The 13787-nt window shown below is 35.8% G+C and overlaps 1 protein-coding gene across 12 annotated transcripts in view; it reads right to left on the reverse strand.

Moving 5' to 3' along the window:
• The window catches only part of ATF7IP (activating transcription factor 7 interacting protein), a 115080-nt gene that overhangs the window by 23490 nt on the left and 77803 nt on the right, over positions 1 to 13787 (reverse strand). For all 12 annotated transcript variants that reach the window (XM_067311176.1, XM_013947503.2, XM_067311138.1 and 9 more), the window contains 2 exons: positions 12007 to 12642; positions 10444 to 10511 (listed from right to left, as the gene is read on the reverse strand). In XM_067311176.1, the coding sequence (XP_067167277.1) occupies positions 10444 to 10511; positions 12007 to 12642 (704 nt within the window). The remainder of the gene's footprint in view (positions 1 to 10443; positions 10512 to 12006; positions 12643 to 13787) is intronic.

The raw sequence follows: 13787 nt of genomic DNA on the forward strand, positions 1-13787 counted from the left end.
AGACTGAATTTAAAGACCAAGGCAGGTATAGTAGAGATGATGCTGAGAAAAGAAAGGGGTATTTTCATCATAACTACAACCGTGGAAGAAAATTTAACACAGAAATAAGCAGAAAGAATCACAGCATATATAATAATAGTAAACTACTAGAGAAAACTGGTAAAGAAATCTCTGAAATTCAAGTTGATCAGAAAATTTTATGTAATACATCTTTTTATGTAACATACACCTACACGCACATATAATTTACCACATTAAAAAAAAAAAGGTAAGTGTTGGTATTTTGAAGAAAGTTATCAATATGCAATTATCATATTCATATATGATATACAATTTTTAAAAAGATTTTGGTATTATATAACGCCACGGTTCAGTTCATCATGTAGAAATAACAATGCTATTAATGTAATGCCACCTGCTTTTCATAAATGAACATTTATTAAGTAAAAGTGGAGGAAAAAAAAAACCCAAACAAAAAAACCAACCAACCCCACCTCAGTGCAAAATCAAAATTAATTCCAGGATAGTAAATATTCAAATTCTGATCATTTGTGGCGCACTAACATGCTGCAAACACTATTATTATAACAGTTTCTAAAATATCTTTTTTTTTTTTTTTTAAAAAAAGAAAATTTGAAGTATTTAAAAACAGACAAATCCATGAAGCATCACACCACCACAGTCACGCACGACGCACCAAGGCGTTATATAATAGCAAAAATCAATCTTAAATTATGGGGAGTGATGTTAAAAACTTGTTCTGGGAATGGGGTGTGTGTGAGCGTGCGTGAGAGCATGTGTGGGAGCATGTGAGAGAGACCTGGGATAATTATAAGGGCTGTATTATGTTTTTAGTCATTCATATACAAAACTACAGATTTCAAGCACAGTGTAAGTAACTTTGGAAATTAATTTTTTTTAGCATTTTCCAGTATACTTCAGTCATGGACTGCTTCAATGTTAGGTTTATCACTCCTTAACAGTTAGTAATTCCAATGCAGTAACTCCCATAAAATTGAAATAAGTATTCCAGCCTTACAAAGCTGTCATGAAAATTTATTTGACCAGGTACCAAATGTATTGTCATCTCTTACCAAGATAAAAATGAAAATGATCATAATGCAATAAAGCTAGCAGTTTACCAAGTTCATACTTCATACAAACAGAATTTCACGGGGTTGCAATACTTGTTTTGCTAGTGTGTGGTTGCATACTCGTGTAATAATCAAATACTCTCAACAGACATTTTATGTATTACATTTATGGCAAGACTGCTTCGTCCCCCTAAAACTTAGTCTGCACTGAGCAACACTTTCTACAGAACAAGAACAATGCAAGCAAGAAAAAATAATAAAGCAAGTAATCGGTCTTATTAAACCTCGTGTATTATACACCCTTTCAGTTCTTTGTTGCAAAGAGCAGACATTGGCTGTGCTATCCCTGTTAATTAAAAACTTAATTCAAGGAGTCTATCTCAAAGATTGCTAGCGCCTAAAAAAAGCACTTCGGACAACCAATCATATTCCAATCCAAAACCATAAAGGAAAACACATTTGACACAATGCTTCAAGTATTTCTCTATAGCTGTGATTTTGCTTTTTCTTAATCATACAGTTAAAAGGGCATATAATAAACACATACACACATACATGTACAGGTGTCTCTTTACTGGTTCTTAATACTATAAGGTGAAACATCTACCGTGTTTCCCCAAAGCCCACTGACAGTTCCCCAACAGTATCATGTGGGAAGGCCATCTTGGATGATGAGAGATCGTATCATTAATCGGTAAATGTATTTTATTTATAGCACATTTCAGATTAGTCTAATGCAGCTTTTTATAGCTATTATCTGTTTGGCGTAATGACATCATCAGTTACATTGTTTTAATACTCTACTCAATTTTTTTGGCCCAAACAGACAAACTAGTACCTGTAAAACATGAGTTTATTTACATATTAATGAAAACTGCTCTCAGTAACTGGAGATTGCTTAGGTAACACATAAGTGGTCTCAAGGAAAGAAATCATTTTAAAAACAATTAAAAAAAAAAATCACCTGAAAAATTCCCAACAGGAGAACATGTAGCTGAATTGGGTGGCACTCATAAGTAACAGAATTAAAGTTAATTCATTCTCTTATGATTTTTAAACTGTCCTCCTGCCAAAATCTTTGATTTACAATTAGTCTCAGGTAGAGGTTCCACCTTACTGATTAGAGATAGTTGCATTTTAGCAGTACGAACATAATTCCAAGGTCAGAGACAAAAACCAAGTATCCCATTTACATATATAACTATGTATGTTTATTTTCAATGACAAAATCATGAAATGCAAAGAAATATTTTCATCGATAATACTTCAACAACATAGAATTAATAGCTGCTTATAAACCTTAAGCTGACATTTTGCTCACATTTTTTCCCAACAGATGCTATATTCACGAAGTTTGTTACACATTGCAAGTAAAGGTATAAAAGTTGTAAATGTATTTTATTAACATTTCAGGAAAGGAATTTAGAATAGTCACCAAATGGCTTAAACTAAACTGTAGTCAATAATCAAACAGATCAAGGCATGACAGAAACAACAGGAAGCAGGTATGGCACTGGTGGTTTTTTTTTTTTACTAGTGTTAGCTGAAAATGTAAAATGCAGATAAAATTTAGATTGAAAAAAGATTTGCTCCATAAAGAGGATAAGGTGCACCTAAAGTGGGGAACAGGGAAGGAGAGGAGACTGCTCACCTGACCTGGTGGTTTAATAAATACATCATAGTTATTCTTGAACTGATTGATTTTAAACCAGCCATTTTTAATACATCCAACCCCATTACGTTTGTTCACTGTTATTTTATGTCATAATGTAATAAAAAAGTTTCATAAATTCTCTCAATATGCCATAGCTCTGTCTTTATATATTATATATACTATACATAAATCCTTTATCTATAACTGGGGTCCATAATAAAATACCTAAAAATCATTATAAAGATTTGTAATATAATTAAAAATGCCTTTACCTCTGTAACAGTAATATGTACTGCAATACATTAAAAGTGCTTGTCATGTCTTCAGAAATGCAGTTCTAGGACCTGAGGCACTGGGATGGCCATTGGCAAAATGACATTGACTGAATAGCAACCCTTTAAAATTTCTGTGCAAATGCGAGAAAGTTTAAGTTAAGAGACTAAAACAAACAGTAAGATGCCGCCACTCCTACATCCCCTTGGCCACAGCTTGCTTTTGGAGCAAGAAGCGGAGGAAGGCTGGAAAAGGGAGAAGCAGCTCTACAGCAGAATGACGGCCAGGCTGTTTACTGGTAACTCTGACTATACTAACCTAAACGGTAGGCACCTATTGAGCAGCTAATTCAGGATAACTGAAGAGATGTACCAGATTAAAACAAAATAAGGCTATGGAAGTTTCTTCCAACACCTTCAAAAATTTGACGTTCTTCACAAACGAGATCCTAACGGGGCACAGAAAAAGTGCATATAGTGAAGGAGGTTTATCTTCTAGATTGCCTGCTGTCTTAGATGGGGGATGAATTATATAGCAATGAAAGAATAAAAAAATTGAACATACTGTAAGCTCCTGTGCTAACTTCATAAAGATGAGCAGTTATGAGGATGCTCCTTGAAGTAACAGCAGAGATTTCCAAACTTATCAGACAAAACCACAAAACACACTAGTTTTAGATTCATGGCACCAGGACATAAACTTCATTATGAAAAAGAGATGTAAAATTATATATGTGGACATATTATAAAAGGTTATAGTCATTATCCACTGTTTTCAGAACTCTTTTCAGAGTCAACTCTAATACGGGAAATGGGATTTAACCAGTAAAATGGCAGCCATTGTTTAAAAGCTGAGTTTAGTTGACTTGGTTAAGGCTAACTGCTGTTTATTTGCAACTGAAATGAAACCTTTGCACTTCTTAGAAAAACATTTAATTAAAAAATTCAAGAGTAATAGATAACAATTTCTTTCAAAGTATATTTGTTATATTCAGATTTTTAAAACTGAATTTTAAACGCTGGTTAACAATGATATATTGACAAGTTTAGAGCCAAAGTACATTCTAAATAGTAACAAATTGTACATAAACTGTTGGTTCAACAGTGTGCTTTACCTGTAATGGAAATGTAATGGGAAGAAAGGAGAAAACAAACAAACAAACAAGAAACCCAGTCATCATGCTGTTTGAGTTCTCTGCTGATACTGCCACTGTGGAATCCAATTCATGTAAATTTTGATAGATTTCATGATATTCACAATACATAACATGTACTGCAATGCACAGGATTGAGTCTAAATTTTAATCTCACAGTTAAAAACAAACAAACAAAAACCCCCACACCCACAAACCCACCAAACAGCAAAAGCAGCAACCCCACTCCCCCCATATTACTGTAGATGAGCTCACAGCTGACTTTACAAAAGCAGCAAAACAGTCATTCTGTCTGCCTACCTCAGCTTTTCTAGAAAGGAAATAGGTATAGAGAGTATCCATGTAACACTCTGGGCACAGGAGGGGGGCACCTGGGAAAGGATTTTCAGTTCTGGAAAGTTCTAGAAGTACTTAGAATTAATTCTATTAAGTTTTCTATTACGCTTTCCACTAACATGTAATAATGACCCCAGCTCCTTCAAAGCAATGCCACTTCAAACCAGGAATATATTTTTTTCTCCTTTTCAAAAAAATGCCCCCCCCCATACAAAAATAAAAACCTTGATACATTGCAGTTAACAGTTTCCAAGCATCAGGTTCAAACTGAAGGTAGTAAGAGGGCTTTGTGTAGTTAATAAGATTATATAATTCAGCAAATTAGAAGCCAAAAATACCTAATTATGAGCTAAGAAAACGGAAGTTAAATTAGAAGCCAAATGCTAATTCAAAAAAAAAATCAGAGACATGTCCAGACTTGCCACAAGAGGTTTTTTTGCCTTTTTTCCCCCCCTCAATTTAAATCACCAACTAAATTTGTGTTAAGGAATGAAACTACTAGCAGTATGCCTTTACAGTAATTTACACAAATGCAGTTGTGACCAGAGCAGGCCATATGGTCAGTGTGACCACAGTATGCAGCAAGAGAGGACAGAAAGGAGTAATTTCTTTCCTGGCAAAATACTTTTCTTGTTCTGCAGGATAAGTGTTCAACTGCAGTACGCCTGAACAAGGAACTACCTGAGACAAAAAGAGAGGAAAAATTTTTTTGAGAAAATAATACACATCCATCTTGGTGAAAGTTTAGAGCAAGATCTCTTCAAACAGGGAATTAGATTTGCCAATCTAGCTGAATTATAGTTGTGCAAATCCCTAAAATTTAGAAACCTATGTTACTCTAAAAGATCCTAGAATAAGTTATTGCAATTTCCCTATATTTTGAGAACTTAGGTTGCCCTTCATTTTTTTTTCTTTCTAGCCATTAGAAAGGATTCCTTTCTTTACCATTTTTGTTTGATTTATGTCATCTTTGATAAAGTGATAATCCTGGATCCATACTTTCCTTCTGCTAGTCATATTACAAATTAATGCTGCAACTAAGCAAATGTAGGATTGTGCAGAAGTAATTTTTATATTAACAATTATGTCTAATCAACTACCTTGATCATTATAAAAACAGCAAACAAAAGTAACTGTAAATGCAGTGTGTTAAGATGAATATAGAACTTTCAAAACCTTTTAATCTTTAAGATGATCCATCAGAAAATGGAACACTCTACGCTAATCTTACACATTGGAAAACTGAAACAGTTTGTAATGTAATTAAAAATACTGTACCCAAGGCCATAAAGGTAATTATCAACCACGGTAAAAAATCCAAAATTCAGGCATCAAGTCCTCTGTTTAGACTACAATAAAATTCATACAATATTTGAAAGCCTTTCTGAGCAAGGCAGTCCTCCACAGAATTAAGAGTTTATAATGGTGAATTTATTATTTCAGCTGGGATTTTTCTACACTGTTGAGCAACATAAATACTTCCCTAGTGAACTAGATCTCTACAGTTAAGTCCATAGTGAGACAGTGAGTGTGTGCTCATGTGTGTGTGCATACATATATCTACCTACAAAAAATTTCTACACACACACTTCAAAAGTACAAAGTTATTCTTATTTTACATAGTTAAAATAATGCTATTTTACTTAGTTAAAATAATGTAAAGCTGTTTTAAATGCTACGCTATTTCTTCTTCCAAATTTCTTCCAAACCTGCCATATTTTGTGATCTGATGACCAGTTTTTCATTTTTATCTGCATTAAGATTTTGTGATTTGTCAGAAGCTCTGACAAAAATTCATGGCATAGAATAGCAGAGACAAACTATTAGTTGAGTTAGATTCTCAAGTATGGCTCATTAAAAATGAACTATAACTAGTCCTCCCAACTTCTAATTTCTCTTTATCGGAAAAGAGCATTTCAAAAGAATTTCATTTCTCTGACAAAATTCACATTCACTGTCCTAAGACCAGATTTCTAACCTATAAAAATCTCCTATGAAAAGTGTAATGATAGGATCAGTTTACTACAGTGAGTGACAAATGAACTAATCTAAAGAAATTAAAACTAAAACCTATTTTTTGACAGAGTTTGGTGGGGAAGAACAGGACATACTTCTTGTGAAAGAATTCTGATAGACTATTTTACTATACTGACACAATGTGAAATGTAATGGAAGAAAGGGGTAGGCGAGAGGTTATACATAAAAACCTCTCTCAAGATAAGCACATATAGAGACTACTTCAACTCTAGTTATTTGACATTTAAGCAACAAACCTATTCTCAAACCTTTTGAGAACAGTTTTCCCGATTTCAGGCATAACAGAAGAGATACCAACTTTAGTATCATTTATATCAGATAGTGCCTCTGGAGACCAGAATGATTGAAATTTTAGCCAGAAATATGAAGAGGAAAAGGAAAGGCCTAAAATATAAATCTGTAACTCACACAGAAAAGCCAATTTAGAAGAAACTAAAACAAGCACAATCCTCTGGTAGGTCTGATAACAATTTGAACAGAGAGGGTGATAGAGGTCAAATGATTCTAGGTGTTTTCATGCGTACATATATATTTGCAGTGTATTTACATCTACTTCATTCAGCTTGTACTTTCTCTGTTATCTTCAGTAATCAAATATTTGATTTGTAAGATGCTACATTAGTGCCAGCAGGCACAAAATGGTATAATAAATACAGTCTTCACAAAACATAAAAGCCATGCACTTAGTGAAGAATGCATAGCTCTTCAGCTAAGTGGAAATCAATATCCCCTTTCATTTTTTAAAATAGCTCTGTTCAGCCACTTAAGAGTGCCAGCTGCCATAGAAAGTCATACAGCTGCCACAGAAAGTCATACAAACTCCAAGCCCTGCTCTGTTTAAATTTCTGTTCCACAGCTCACTTCAGGAGTGCAAACAGGATATTTCTTGCTGAACTATGCAGTAAGAAATTTCCTTAATGGACCAAGTGAAAAAGATTTCATAAATTTTCTACTTTAGTAATTCATTTGAAATCAGTTCCATTACAGAAGCATCAAGTCATTGGTTCTTGTTTTATCACACGACTTATAAAGACAGGTTCATTACAACAGCCTTGAAGGGGACTGGCAGTTAGATTCACACTGGCTATGTTCTTGGGGAGAAACACCTTGGAAGAAGCGTGGTTCAACAGGATGTGACTTTTAGAATTCAGAGCTGTATGTCCCCCAGGGACGAAAGTCACAGAATTATTGCCAGATGGCACAACAGATTTCTTAGGAAACAAAATTTTGTTTTGTTCTAAAACAACGTGATTTATAGAAGAAGTGGAGGCACCAGATAACGATTCTGTTATCACTTCATTTGGAACCTTGCTACATAGATAACTGGGGCTGTTATTCTCCATTATCTCTGACCAAGCCCTGTAGCGAACTTCTGCAGCTCCCCAGTAGTGTCTAATAGCTGATTCAGAGCGATGGCCTGTCACTGCCATTATTTCTCTAGGCCCCAGTCCTGCTTCACACAGTAGCTGGATGGTGGTAGTTCGGAGAGAATGATTAGTATATCGTTGAGAGAGCCTGGCTGCCACACTTATCCTGGGCATCATTGTACCTAAGTAGTTCACACCCATTGGTTCCCTTTTGTACCAGACAGGCTGTTCTTGCATTTGCTCTGATGTTAGCTTTAAAGGATGCAGATAAAAGGCAGGGGGCTCCGGAGGTAACTTAGACAAATAAAGCTCCAGGGAGAAAACAGGACAGTTTGGGTCCCCTGGCATATCATACATTTTACCCATTTTATGAGGATCTTCACCATTTTTTCCTTTGCCAGGATACCTAAACATAGCATATCGACGCCCGTTCTTGTCCTTCTCAACAACAAAAGCATCTGGAGCCAGATCTCTTAAGATTTCCCTCCCTCGTTTGGCAAAATGCAACTGCAAATCAAACCACACCTTGTTGACGAGTGCAAGGGGACTGTGCAATCCCAGCACACCAGACTGTTTAATCTTATGCAAGTCCTCAGCAGCTATAGGAGGATGGTGGTGAGTCTCATCCTTTCCCTGCATGCGCAGCATCTTCAGCACACTTACAAACACCATGTTTGCACTAGCAAACTCTTTGTCCTTCATTAAGCAAATCTGACGATTATAAGGTGGCATTTTGAGATGCCGGTTTAAGCCAGCACGCATTGACTTGTAGCTTGCCACACTGTAGGTATTTCCGTCATGATTCCTTATTGTGTAATAAAACTCTCTCAAAATATCATTGAGTTCACTTACTGGGACCAATTCAAAGCTAGGATCCTTGCCATTTTTGGCCAGCCACTGCTTTAATAAGTTAGCTGCCCAGCCAGTCTGCTTGTGGGTGTTTTTGATGCTCTTAGCATCCTCTTCCTCTTCCTCCAAGCCAAAGAGGACATCCTCAGGGAAGTTAAAATTCGTCTGTGGAGCTTCTACCGCTTCTTTTTTTTCTGATGAAGTCTCTTGCTGTTTCAACTGCTTTTCGAAACAATTGATCAAAGTTGTACCATCAAATATGCCACAGGTATACGGCACACAGTGAACTATTTTTTGTTCTGAAAGCTGTGAAGTGCTGAGTAATACATAATATTTTGGATTTTAAATAACAAAAAGCAGGTGGCATTAACTGCATTTTTCAAATGATACGGCATGTCAATTCATACCTCACTAGCCAATTAAAACGCATCAGATCCTTCTTCATTAACCATGGCATTACACATGCTTTAACTGATTTGACTGAAAGCAAACCTAGAAACATACACTGTACAGAGGACTGAAAACCGGAAAGCATTGTATGTCCTTCATTTCCCTCCTCCTTGCTCACCTTCCATTGCTAAATACCACTATCACACACAGAATCAGTTTTTGTGAAATCTTTTCCGGATTTCAGGCTCTACCAAATGAAGTTTTTTAAATATGCATCTTACATCAAAAATTAAATCTTGAAACCATATACCTGTCAGCCATTCCAGTACTGTATTTCCTACATATCAAGTATTGCTTTTTTTTTTTTAGTAGCTATAATCCACAGGTATCTACAAAAATTAAGTTTCAAACAACCATTCTTTATGAAATGCCTTTAAAAAAAGGGTAGTGAGGCACAGCTGAAAATCCATAATACCGGTTATCTTTGTTTCTATGACAGATGAAAACCAAAATCTTGCCTCATATTTTCTTCTTGCTTTAAGATATAATTCAGATTTAACTATGCCTTGAAACACCACTAAACACTGAAATTTTGGGTAGAGGAAATTTACTTTATTTCCCTCAGTAAAATGACTTCCAGTTAACAGCAGTATAAAGTATGAGGTGTTTTGTGAAACATCTGTATGCAGAAAGACAATTAATTACAAATAATTTTAAATAGCTTAATTTCTACCTTTGAATTTGAAAAAAGTTCAAAGTATCTTAGACTTGAGGAATCAGGATGTACTGCAAATGCTCCTTGATCATCGAGTAGTTATTCCTGAAAAAAGTATTGTTCCTCCCTCCCCCCCCCAACCCATGACATATGGTAATGAAATATTAGAACTCCAATTCTAAATAGTTTCTGGAATAGTGTGGAAATGAGAGAGTCACAATAATTTACATTATATTTGTAGCTTTCAGTACAGACTCTTTAAATAAAAAACTGGGCTGTTTTCTTTCGTGTGTTTGTTCTGTTGTATCTGACATGTTTTCAGTGTTCGCCTGAGTTACTAACTCATCTACTTACACAAACCCTACTGGAAAACTTCTAAAAAGATTATCAGAAGCTCATGCTTCCAGTAATACTCTGGATCAGAAAAAAAAAGAAAATACAAATGGACAGAAACTAGAAAGGATGGCACAAAAAAGAAATTAAAATTCATTCATTATGACCAATAAAGGTAGAGAACTGCTCTCCTGTGGATTGTAACTTTAGAATTTTATATAGAAACACAGTCAACAACCTACCTGTGCTGTTCCCTCAGCTGTTCTCTTGTTTGCCGAAGTATCTGTTGGTGGCCTGCTTGTCTGGTTTTCTGAGGGGTCAAGAAATTGTTCATTTGCAATATCTAATCAGTGTTAAATACTGTTATCTACTATATGAATTTGGAGGAAACATTTCAAAACTGTTTGATACTAAACATTCAGTACATTGCACATTTAACATTTTTCAGTCCTGATTTTCAAGTACAAAAATTCAAACTTGATTGTTATCATTTTTCAGAGGGAACAGCAGTTATAAAAAAGTGAAATGGCACTTTCCAGCCTAGAAGTGCTATCCATTTCCTTCCTTGAAAGTCTGTCAGTGTATTCCAAATATGTAATGAACAATTCCCTTGCTATCTAAAGACTAAACACCTCTCCTCCCTCTGTATGTAAACTGACAAGACATTAAACTGAAAAAAGTACAGTTACTCAACATTTTTATATGAAACTGACTGAACAAAGGATGCTTAAACTGACTGCAAAACACAGAAGTGAGGCAAGCTGTGCATGGAAAGAATATATTTGTTAGCTCAACTGAACATATATCTACACTAGCAACCTAAGTGAAAGTACTTGGAATATTTGATGCAAACATTTAGATCCAAATTTCTCCCTTCTCACTCCTTTCCATTTTAACCAGAGCTTATCAGCAAAAGCATTGGCCCAAGAAGTGTTTCAGTTCTGGTCAGAAAACTACTAGCGCATACACCAAGGTTGAGCAAACTGCAGAGAACCAGACAAGTTTCTGGGCACATAGACTGTTCTTTTGCTCACCATCCCTGATTGTCACAACCCTTTTGATGTTATATTAAATCAAGATTACTTTAGCTTTACAGCTGAAACTAAATGCAAAGTGTATGACTGTCACTTTGATGGAAGATAAAACATTTTGACACAGGTAACTTAAGATGGGAAAGTGAAACGGAACTACATCTGATGTCAAATGCTGCTTGAGTTAATTTTAACCTTATATCATGTCAATAATAAGAAACTCTTGCTATGATCCCAACTCACTCTGAAATCTTGAGGATCATATAAAAAAAAACATTCAAGGTACATAAAATCAGAAGTGCAGAGAAGCATCATGACATGGCCAAAGACAGAAAGTTAACCTAGATATCATATTTAAAATAGTTATCTAATTAACCTAGATATCGTATTTAAACATTCGTTGTTCTCAAAGGCTCTATTTTAAGTACAATGGATGTACTGCTTTGGAACTAATTTAGTATTCTTTTTTATTTTCTCATTTTGTTTACTTTCAAATGTTGAGAAAATTAAATTAATGAATATGCTTCCTTTTCAGTATATCTTTGCTTAGAAAACAGTCAGACTATTTTGGGAGGCTGTATTAAAAATAAATACCAAGTTAATAATAGTAGAATTGGAGTTTCTGATTTGATGCTAGCAATAATTTAAAGCCAATTCTAATAAAACAAAGCTTAGAGAGCTTTTTGGAAACAAAATTTCCACAGGAGTGGAGCTTTAGGCTTCCCTTACACAACTGTTTTCCTTTACCAGTGTCAATATTCAAGCATAACTTACCAACTCTGGGTGCTGTAATGGTGGGTGGTTCAACAGGAGCTGTACTACTAAATGCAGAGAGGGGAATCTTCATCTGTATGGGAGCTCGACTGCTGGTAGGATTATAAAGTCCTGAAGTACCCACTGTGGGCAAAGAAGTCCTTGTGGTCTGGGCAACAGGATGTGCAGTTGAAACAGCCTGTACTGCCAATGTTGTCCCTATTGTCCCAGCACTGGCTGGAGAGTTCCTCTGGATACCAGGACTGGGCACAGACGGGCTGTTATTTGGTTTAGTTGGGTTAGTTGATGCCAAAGACACAGGAGTTTTGGTAAGGCTACCAACAGTGGATGGGCTCTGTACAGATATAAATTCAACGTTGCCTGACTGCTGGTTGGTGACCAAAGTCCCTGTGTGGCCTTGCAGGAGCTGAGGCTGGGATGACACTGCAACAGGTACATGCAAGATTACTGGCAAAGACTGCAATGAGACAGACATTGGCTGAGTGCTGCCACTGGGCACCTGGCTAGTGCCAACAACTGTAGCTGTGTTAGCTGTAGGAAGAACTGTTGTTGTCAAAGAGCTGGAGGTCACTGGAGTCTGAGGCTTAGGATGTCCACTGACAACTGTCTGAGGAGCAGCAAGACTGGAAGTTGGCACTACCAAAAAAAAAAAAAAAAAAAAAAGCATTTGGACTAAGTGGTAAGTTTTGCTCCAACACAACAAATGGAAAAATGCGTTACATTATTACCATTTTTAAAGGAAGACTACCAGATAACACTTTTGCTGTTGTACAGTGATATTTGATGGCCTAATTAAAGATAAAAATCTTTCTGTTTGAAAGAACTACATACAAGTGGCAGAAAAACAAGAAAATAAGATATACAACAAACTATGGCAAAAATTTGAATTCACATTCATGAGAAAGCTCCATGGTTTAACTGATGAAAACACATACATACAGCATTTTAAACACATTACAGAGATGACAGAACAGCTGGTTCTTCAGAAAGCACGAGAAAATAAAAGCTAAGTCAGTTATGACTAACTTTGTTTGCAGAGGTAGGACCTTGTATCCAGAAGGTTCTACCGAAATCAAGGATTAATTCATCAAGACAAGCCATGCAAAAGAATGCAAAACAATTTCAGGACTGTATCTAAACATCAGGAACATAATACACCACATGCAGCCATGTATTCCTATTATGAGATGGTTCTGTGAAAAAGATTCAACATTCAGTATTAGGTAAAGAGTATTTCTAAAATCAAGGATGGTGTGGCTATATAAATGTAACATTAACAGAGTTTTTGATTCTACTTTCCCTATAAAATTCTAATACAGGAACTCTATTTTTCAACCTGACTCCCTTAAGAAATGGAGTTTATGGTTTGCATCAGTTCCCCACTCAACATTCTCTTAAGTAATGGCCACAAAAGTTATTAGCATCCTATAATGTTCCCGTGCAATAAATGGCCTGTGAGCCACGTGTTCCACTTCTTGGCAGTTGAGATACAGCAGGTTCTATTGACTTATCCAGCAAGTGGTCTGTTGCAGCATCTTAGCTAATTTTTATACACATTCTGGTTGGCCAAATCAACATATATAATCCCTTGACTAGTGAGCACACTACATAAATGTAAACTGGGAACATGGCAGGGAGCTAAGAGTAATGATTTTTGATGGCCAGGATGGGGGGGGGGGGGGGGGGGAGGAGACAGTCATAAGAAACAAAAGTTTTGTTCTGTTCAGTTACTTATTTAATGGAAAGCAATAATTTTAAGAAGCGTGTTCATAAAGTCCACA

This window comes from Apteryx mantelli, chromosome 1 (genome assembly GCF_036417845.1).
Source record: "Apteryx mantelli isolate bAptMan1 chromosome 1, bAptMan1.hap1, whole genome shotgun sequence".
NCBI classification, from domain to species: Eukaryota; Metazoa; Chordata; class Aves; order Apterygiformes; family Apterygidae; genus Apteryx; species Apteryx mantelli.